The sequence below is a fragment of the Oenanthe melanoleuca genome, chromosome 6 (assembly GCF_029582105.1).
Source record: "Oenanthe melanoleuca isolate GR-GAL-2019-014 chromosome 6, OMel1.0, whole genome shotgun sequence".
NCBI lineage: Eukaryota > Metazoa > Chordata > Aves > Passeriformes > Muscicapidae > Oenanthe > Oenanthe melanoleuca.
The window spans coordinates 33,702,164-33,712,163 of NC_079340.1; the positions used below are offsets into that span (position 1 = coordinate 33,702,164).

At 41.8% G+C, this 10,000-nt stretch overlaps 1 protein-coding gene across 16 annotated transcripts in view; it reads right to left on the minus strand.

Annotated features, from left to right (window-relative positions):
- EBF3 (EBF transcription factor 3) overlaps positions 1-10,000 on the minus strand; it is a 129,669-nt gene that overhangs the window by 25,318 nt on the left and 94,351 nt on the right. For all 16 annotated transcript variants that reach the window (XM_056494530.1, XM_056494521.1, XM_056494535.1 and 13 more), the window contains one exon: positions 9,505-9,631. In XM_056494530.1, coding sequence (XP_056350505.1) covers positions 9,505-9,631 — 127 coding nt within the window. The remainder of the gene's footprint in view (positions 1-9,504; positions 9,632-10,000) is intronic.

Here is a 10,000-nt window from a genome sequence, read left to right on the forward strand (position 1 = left end):
ATTAAAAGAGTGTTTTGTAGGTTCATTTGTGGCTTTGACATCTTTGAAGACAAATTCAAATCACTCAGTTCAGGAGCCATCCATCCTTCTCAGGGTCTGCTGTAGAGTAGGTCAGAACATCCCCAGCAGAACAGACTTTGTACTCAAAAGTGGAGAGGGAAAAAAATTAGGGAAAACAGTCCCTGGCCTGCTCCAGTCACCCACCAGACCAAGCAGTGTCTCCCTCCTCCAGGAGGGATGGAAGGAGCACAGGATGAGGGGAGAGAAAAATAAGGGTGAGGGGCCAGAGAGTTACCAAAAAAACAAAAAGCATCTTCCCCAAATGTGTAGCAAATTAAGTTTTAAATACACTCTAACTAATCATCTGTCCCCTGATTATGAAGAGCCTGATGCCAACACTTGTGGGGTCTCAGCAGGGCTGGTGCACTCTCACCCTCACTGCACGAGAGATGCCAGGAGGCTGCTGAGAAGCATCTGATGGAAAACCTTGGTGATTTTCCACCCTCAGATAACCCAGGGATTCTCAGCCCAGCCCCTCGAGGCTGTCCCACAGCAGGACCTGGGCTCTTGGCACACCTCTGGGTGGTGGCACTCAGTGACAAGTGAGGCACTAATACCTCACGATTCCTCAAGGGCACCCGCATTTCCACTTTGACTGAGAACGATTGTGTTCTGGGCTCTGATGTTTGCCAAAAAAGTCATTACCATCATAATAGCTGCAGATTTACTTTAAATGAATGAATGAATGGAGGAGATGGAGAAGGAGCAGCAGAGGGAGAGGGACAGAGCAGGGGAGAATGAATGAAAAAGACTTCACACATCACACAGCCCTCTAAAGATGAGTGAAGCAAGTGGTACACAGGGAACAGGACCTCATACACCCTCTGCTCCTGTGTGCTGTCCTGGACCACATCCAGGGCCACAACATGTCTGGTCCCAGAGAGCCACGTAATGGTTGGACATGGACATGGACAGGGACAGGGACATCACCCCAATGTTCTCTGTTGTACAGACATCACTCAGCTGCTGCTATGGGTATTTAGAGCCAGTGATACTGGACATATTTAAATATTTAAAGACTTAAAATGTGAAGTCTGAAGTAGGGAATGGAAAGAACTTGGAGTAAACCCACTTGGTGTGTTGGTCAATGGAGTTATTGTATCAGACCACACCAGACATTTCAGTGTGAGAACAGTTTGCAGAGTCAAATATCCACAAATTTACCACCATTTAAAGTTACAGAATGAGCACATCATGAGAAAATGAGGATCACATCAGAAACAGCCCCAAGGAGAAGGACTTGGGGGTGTTGGATGATGAGAAATTCTAGGTGACACAGCAATGTGCCCAGAAGGAATTTTTCCCAGGGAGGGTGGGCAGGGCTGGCACAGGTGCCCAGGTTTGCTGTGGCTGCCCCAGGATCCCTGGCAGTGCCCAAGGCCAGGCTGGACACTGGGGCTGGAGCACTGGGACAGTGGGAGGTGTCCCTGCCATGGCAGGGGTGGCACTGGGGGGGATTTGAGGTCCCTTCCCACCCAAACCATCCCAGTTTCTAGCAAGGAAATTTGCAAGGGAGGCACTTGGCACTGTTTCAGTGAAGAAGGAAATCTGTGAGATATCAAATCATAAATGCTCTCATCATGCCAAGGAAGTCCCACAGCCCAACACATATGGAACTACAACAAAACATGGTGTGTTATTAAAACAACATATGACTAAAATAACAAAATATTGTACTCCAGAAATAAGGAATATTCCTGGCTTAGTAAAGTGTGTTACCACGTGCTGCTACATCAAAGCAGCCAAATGTACATTTCAACTGCTCAATACTCCAAGGTACTTTACTAATTAAGATATATTTTACTGAAATAAACTGAGCTTTTATCTATTTTTGCATTTGGGGTGTTATTTGGGAGGTTTTTCCTTTTCTAGGCCTCACAGCTGGATAAATATCTCCTCCTTACAGATGGGTCTGTGTGGATCCATCCCCATCCACTTGCTTCCACACACACATTTTAGAGAATTGTGCTGGAATTCTGCTACAAGAGCCTGAGAGCACAGAAATTCTTCCTGAAACTCTCCCGTGCCAGAGAGCTGGATTACACAATCCTTGTGCAATTTAAGAATTTCAGGTCTCTGAATACGAGAGCAATGAAATATAAGAATTTCAGGTACTCTGAAAACGGTGCTTGATGGCAGCAAATGGCAAATGTGATCATTTTCCTGTCATCACTGGCTGAGCTCTTCAGAGGTATTTATCCATCTCAGAACCATATGAAATCTGTGATGCCTCAGCAAACATCTGTAAGAGCTGGAATTCTGCACAACTTCTCCCCGTTTATATTCAGTAGTGATCACCCAGCATAAGAATATAATACTGTAATATTTTAATATAATATTTAGACAAATAGGACTTATAATCAGATCCTTAAGATCATCTAACAGAGCTCCTACAACTGTATTCCTCTGTTGTATAATAATTTAAACAAAAATAGATCTTATTCAAAGTTGTGAAATCTCTGTATTACTTGTGGATATTGGAAAAATACCTCAAGCAACTCACAGAATGCATTGAGTCTATAAAAACTTTATTAAATGCTTAAGCACAGTGGATGTTGCCACTTTAAAAAAAGAAAGCAAGCCAGGGTTATTATTTTAATCATTCAGAATTATGTTAAACTGTCTGTTTAGGTTTCAATGGAAATTTAAAAATATTTATGCATGCTAAAAGATACAGATATACAAAAATATTCAAAATAAAAATGCTTTTGTATGCTAAAGTCATTTATCTTAAAGAAAACTGCAAAATGATTAAGGTTTTTAATTGGGTAGCTGACAAAATTCAGATTTTTCTGAGGAGTCATAATGCACATCCAAATTTAACAAGTTCACAATATTTTTGCCAAAAAAAATTCCTGTATTTCCACCCTTCACAATTTCACGTGTTTTGCAATTAAAAATTGAAACGATCCAGTCCTAGATTGCAACTTCAAGTTTACAAAAGACGGGGCAGTAAAGGGAATTCACCAGGCATGGGTGGCTGGGAGAGCTGCATCTCCTGCTCCATTGGCACATCCAGAGCCAGCAGACATCCCTGGAAAGCACCACGGAATATTCCAGCTGGGATCAGCACCAGCTCAACCCCAAGCAGCTCCAGAAGAGAACCCATCTCCACCAGGGAGCTCTTCCATCCACACCAATTTCCATGGCTGCAATGGGAGTTGATTCAAAAATCAATGGTCATCCACAGGAATTTATATTCATCTAGCGAGTCTTTGAAATTCTTGTAAAACAGAAATAATAGTGGACATCCAGCAGATTTTTGAAATGCTTTTTGACATTTTTCCTTAGAAAATGCCATTGACTGCCATCACAATTATTGCGATAATTAATTAATTTTTCAAAAATGCACATGCGGCCTCAGGCCTCAGCCAGTGCCTTTAAATCAACTCCCATGAAAATCACCTGGCTGAAAAAATGTATCTGTAACACACAGATTTCTGACATGAAAACACTTCCAAGCCTTTTAATTACAGCAGCAGCACTGGAATATGCAACAGAATGACTTTCAAAATACAGCAAAATCATTATTCTCCTTAATCATGAGCTTCTGGATATTTTCCCAATTTCCATGTTATGTTGCACTCAACACAAAGGCCACAAAGTCCACATGTTTCTTTTCATATCCACAGCACTTTCCTGAGAGTACAAATTAATTTAATGGTAATACTTGGTGTCATGGATAGCAGCAACCAGCCAAACCCAGGAATTCACCTGGATATTGTCCAAAGCAACCCAGATTTTTCTGTTTGCTCTCTTGCTTTCATAATACCAGAACAAGAAGTACATTTTTAGTGAAAGATCTTATTTCCTGTCCTTCCACCTATTTTCCTTGATTTGAAACTTGGGGGAAGTTTTCAGCCCAAGTGGTACAATCAGGCTGTAGTAATAAAAAACAGCAGTAAAGCTAAAGTTATAGAAAGAAAAATAGAATTAGACAGGTTAATATTCAGGAAACTGATTTTACTACTTAACTCCAGACTGCACGTAACAACAACAAAAACAACAACAACAACAACAACAAAAAAAAAAAAAAAAAAAAAAAAAGGAAGAGAAAAGCCTTTTTTCCCCCTTCTCAGAGAAAACAAGGCAAATGTCTTATTCAGCACTCAAATTTTCCTGATTATTACGTGAAGCCAAGATGACCCTTTTGTCCTTTTTTTTTTTTAAGATGAATTGCCATCGCTTCGCTGCTACATTTTGTCAGTTTGGGCACAGCAGAGTCGATACCTTCACCTTGACACGGAAACTTTGTGATTTATCAGTGGTGCTGCGACTCAGCGCTACCACGACCTGGCGAGGTGCAGCCGCTCATGGCACCCAGAGCAGACTTTGGTCACAGCTACTTGGAAAAAAATAAAGCACTCTCTGATGATAGACAAATGTGTCTTGTTAGCAACAGCCAAAAAGCGCTTGACTTGTACTAATAACAAAAAGGCCATGTTGGTCACCATGGGTCTAAAGACGAAGCACCCTGTCACTGCCTTGGTTGGGAAATTAGCAAATAATGTTCCTTTTCCTTGATAAATGGGTGACAGTTCTCTCTCACCAATCATTTTTTAACATTTTGATGCATGTCTATGATCCCGCTGGAGGAACAGAAAAGTTTACTGGCCCTCAATTTTCCGATGATGAATGGAACACTCTAAATGTGCGATTTCTGTATGAGGTATAGTTCATTTTAAGCAATTCTAGTAAATGGGTGTCACTGATTAGGACAAATAGTCTACTTGTGCAATAGCACAAATGGTATGTCTCATTCTTCTGGCCTCCTTTGAGACAGAAAAGAAAGGGGACAGCAATGACCCTGATAAACCTGGAATTGCTACTGTTTAAAAAAGAGCTATTATATAATATACATTATCCAACACACTATTGACTTGATGCTACTAAATCATGTCTGTATGTTTAGCATTGGCCTATTAATTAAAAATGTATGTCATGCTCAAAAACCTCCTTTATAGGAAAAGACACTTCACCAGAATCCCTTCCCCTTTGACTTATTGCTCTCAGAAAAATACATTTTACTCCAGGCCTATAAAGCAGTTTTACACATTAACAGAGACTTTCTGGGTCTGACTCAGGAGCACTAAACTTTGACTGACTTACAGAGACCTAGCTTGAAGAAAGGGCAAGAATATTTGTTCTATCTCGATTTTTTTTTCAGCTTGCTAACAACTGATACTGACACAAGGTCTGATCAATAAATAACCAATACTGTAATAACAGTGACTGTAAGTTGCTTCAGGACAACAGCACTTAACAGGAAAAAAAAGAGAAATGCAATATATATGAATTAGAAATGCTGAGGATTTCATTAAAATGAATGTAACTGAGCTTTTTTTTTTTTTTTAAGGTTTTCCAATAAAACCCTAGATCCGTTCTATATATTTTTAGCATTCCTCTCGCAAAGTCACCAGATTTCATCCTTCAGAGCAATAATTGAATATGTACAAGAAATAATCAGGTGATTTAAATTTAACTAAGGCCTTAGCGTGGAGTTTAGCATAGTAAAAATAGTATGATTTGTGGGAGGCAATTAACAATCATTTGCTCTGTGGATACAAGTAATTTGTTTAAAGAGCACTGACCTATGAGACAGCCAGTTTGTGTTGGCTGTGATGGAAGGGAGCTATTGACTCCAAACAGTGTAACAGCGCCATTGACAGAACCGCATTTGAATGCGCACAAAAGATCTCCCAAATACTTGAGGAGCAGAAATCTTTCACAGGGGGACCAGGGAGGGGGCCAGCCCAGGAAAGCAGCCAAGGGAGGTGTCCAGGCCAGGGGAGAGCGAGCCAAGCCCAGAAATCTGGGCAATGGGGCGAGTGCAGAGGGCTTCCCCCGTTGGTGCGGTGCCAGCGCGGCCGCGCCACCGGCGCTCCATCAGCAGGGACCCTGAGCCATGAGCCATGGGCTCGTGAGCTCCCAACGCAACCCGAGCCTTTGTGCAGAAGAATTATTTTGGGGTTCACATCCAAAAAAAGCGCTGCAGGCCTGGGAATGGCTCCATGGATTCGACATCCATGGCGCTCGGATGTCGCGGTTCCCTGCGAGGGAGCTGCTGCCTCCTGACAATTTGGGGCACTGCCTCAAAGCCAAAGAGGCTGTCCAAATAGGGGCGTGCAACAAAAACCTCAGGGTGGAAGCAGCCAGCATGAAGAGCTCCAAGGGCCACCAGTCATTCTTTGAAAGCGTTTTGGTGTGCTCTAGATCAGGCTACGCACCCTTTATTTGTTTGGGAAACTGCACAAAACACAGAGAAAACAGGAAGGCAGTGGCACAAACACACTGTAAACACAACCCTGCTGCTCAGCTGAGAGCAAACCAACAGAATCTGCAGAGCTTAAAATATGTGTGTGAAGGTGCAATTTTATCTGTAACATAATTTCATTTCGAAGCATACAAATCACAATTTGCCATAATCAAATAAGGCTGCAGTGCTTCTATTCTAATTAAAAAATAATCTCTGATATTTAATTTAGAAACCTGGAAGACTGTACCAGCAAAATTATGGCTACAACCTGCACCGACCACTCGATTTACCCACAGACAGCAAATTTTTCAGGTAGCACTTTTAAAATTAGTATTAAACAAGCAAACTCTGCACCGCTCGATATGTATTAAAACAAGTATTGTACCCAGTTATTAATTTGCACTATTCACTTTTAAATGCAGCAAATACCTCATTAATTTAATTTTAGGTGCCCACCAGTTTATATTGCATTTTACAGTCTAGAAGGCAATTTACTATTAACTGGCAATTACATACAGAATGATTGTTAATTCTGCTCCTAAGTGCTAGCTGCTTGAAAATTGTTATCTCTCTCTAATTTTTGACCTTCTTACAACAGGGGTGAGGTACACTGGGAATACAAAGGACTAGTAGAGAAGAGCCGGACATGTCATTTGTGACTCATTCTTTTAATTCACCGTGCTAATCAACTGAACTGCCACAATCTCCCAAGGTAATTGTATCTTTATAATAGTTGAAAGCAGCGGGCAAAAAGGCATGGATAGATGGGGAAAGGCCTTGCCTTTGCCTGCTGGGAGCCGGCGTGCTCCTGCTTCTGCGCCGGGCTAATGGGGGCTTTGGAGAAAAATCTGGAACTTTCGCATCTCCCTGCCCCGACGGTTTAATGTCTCGACTTGTGCACGCACAAAGGCTTTGTGCACCACACTACACTCTTGTTTCATTATTCCGCTGCCTTGTTGCCCTATGGTCCACCTCCTGCTGGGAAGGTTAAATGTTAGAGTGCCAAGCCAGGCTGCAAGCATGGTGGGACACTGATGGGAAACAGATGCCCTGGGGACCCGGCCCCTCCCTCCGCCAGGCTACAGCGTTTTCATTTTCTGAAATACAGCGAGGCTTGGCTTCCCTCTCAATGGCAGCTGTAATTTCCAAAGACTGTCTCAGCCACCCTATCACTCCAGGATAAAGCAAAGCAGAAGTTTCTCGGTCAGGCAGGCTCTCTTTATTTTCTTATTGCTGGGATATTGGGGTTTTTTTCCCCTCCAAAATACTCCAAAGGTGTTTTAAATATCTATTTCTGTTAAAGCGTTGTTAGTTACATAACTTTATTACTATTTTCTTCCAGTGGGAGAAGCTCATGACATTCTCATGATCCTTTTGAACATCTTTACTTAAAGACAAAAAACAACCGAGAAGGTTGTTCCGAGAAGGAAAAAATTATTTGTTCTTCCAGTTCCGTACACATGTGCACTTACACGTTCGAAAGAACCTCAAAACAGCAAAATTAGCAAAATTTGCAAAATCCACACCTCAGAAATAATTTAAAGGCATTACTCTAAAGCAAGTTAGAATTCCAGGCTCTGCCCTGAGAGCCAGACCGTCATCTGGTTCAAATCTGCAGCGCTTCCCTGTGCGCCGTGGAACTGCACCAGCTCCCAACAGCTCAGATATCTGGAACTTGGGCTGAGGTTTTAGTTCATTCATTTTTTATTTTGTTGGACACCTCTTTTAACTTGTCATACTCGCAGGATACTCAGCTGTAGCTTTGTATGAACTCTGCATATACACATATATGTGATATATATATATATATATATATATATATATAATAGTGTTCATAAAAGCATTTCTAAGCTCACAACAATGACAACCCCACCTGTGCTCACCAGATTTTCAGCAAAACAACTCTGGCTTTTGGGATAAATCACCTGCCTCAAAAGCACCACAATCACCACTATCTCATTTGGAAGCTCTGGTGAAACCCAGTCCTAAAGATCAATAAATGTAAATATTCTCTCCTTCACCAGCCACAAGTGAAGCACCCAGGTTTGGATGCCAGCATTTTTGCTCAGGTTTTATTTCTTTAGGAATAGAGAGAATCTAGGAATCTCAGGTGCTACCATCACTTAAAAGTTCATTCCAACCTAGACCTTAGGCAGACACAAAAACATACCCAGGATGCATTAATGGTTTCAAAAGTCCTCCCTTAAAACTACCCAGGAACACACTTTTCCCATTAGATCTAAATTAATAGATAGAAACAGTTGCAGTCTAGTGGGAAAATATTCATCAAAATGCACATCATCTGCACATCATCTGCAATCTGCATTATCTACCCAATAAGCAGCGAGGACTCTCCCTGAATCCCTGCAGTCTGTCGAGTAAACAGTTAAAGGCTCTTTGTTTTCAAAAGAGAGATTGATTCATCAGATCAAATTTATTACCTAGAATCCTCATCCAAAAGTACAGTAAATTAAATCACTATTTCTCCCTTTTCCCTCCCCACACCTCAGTTGAATTCATTGGAAAATGCCAGAAAACTCTAATACTCATTTCAGATAAAAAGCCAGCAATACTTCATCCCAAAATAATAATTTTCACATTAAAACCACTGCAAAACCACAGAGTTTCGACTTTTTCTTGAGCTGTTGTAAATTAAAATCAAATGTATTTAAAAGAATTGGCATTAATAAATCATTCCCAGGCTTGTGAGTTTGTATCCCGAGTTTTAGGTCTGAGGGAATCTTTAGAGACAGATTGTGAATAGGGCTGGATAAAGTCATTTGGATCCAACAACAGCTCCTTGAACCGATGCCTAAAACTTCAACTGAACCTTCAGGGAAGTTCAAGAAGTTTGGTAGATGGCCTGAAAAACATTTTGCATCACAGAGCACTTCTTAACTCCTTTTTCTGGCTGGAGGAGAGTAGGAAATACCATTGTTAATCTATTTCTGGCCAATATGAAAACAGGAAGTAACAGACATCTTGTGAGGGAGCTGGATCCCATGGGACATGGGGACATTTTTGAGACCCAAGAGGTTGGAAGGGCACCAGAGCTCCTGGGTGCCCACATGAACAGGTCTTTTGAGGTCCAGCTACCACCAGTTACATTTCCCAAGAGACACATCCTATTTTTAACAGCATTTTTCATTCCTGCCATCCCAAAAGGAGTATGGAAACCACAGACTCACCAGTGTAGACGAATCGGCCGGGAGCACCTTTGCAGAACTGTTTGGATTTGTAGGACAGAGTTACTTCAACAACTCCTGGAATGTGCCGTGGTGGTGTTTGAACTCTGATGGCGTGGGGTGTTATCAGCTACGAAAATCGCACAGAAAACATACTTTAAATCAAGATGGCACTGATAAGGCTGATGCCAGCCAGTTTACATAATCACAAAAACGACTTTCAATGGCGCTCCTTGTCTCCAAACTCTCCCTCCGTGCTGTCACGTTGGAAGATATGGGTTCTACAAGGGGTTTTTTTAGAAAAGCTCTGTAAACGATCCTTGGTTTTCGTTTGCAGGAAAGGCCACAGGGCATCATTCATATGAAAATTGCCTCCATATGTCTCCTTAAGGCTACTCCTGGTAATTTTAACACTAATTGTCCAATTGTACTGGGAGACCTCCTGCAGCAAGTCTTCCACTAGAGGGCCATGAAGTGCCTCAAGTACATTCCCGGCCGG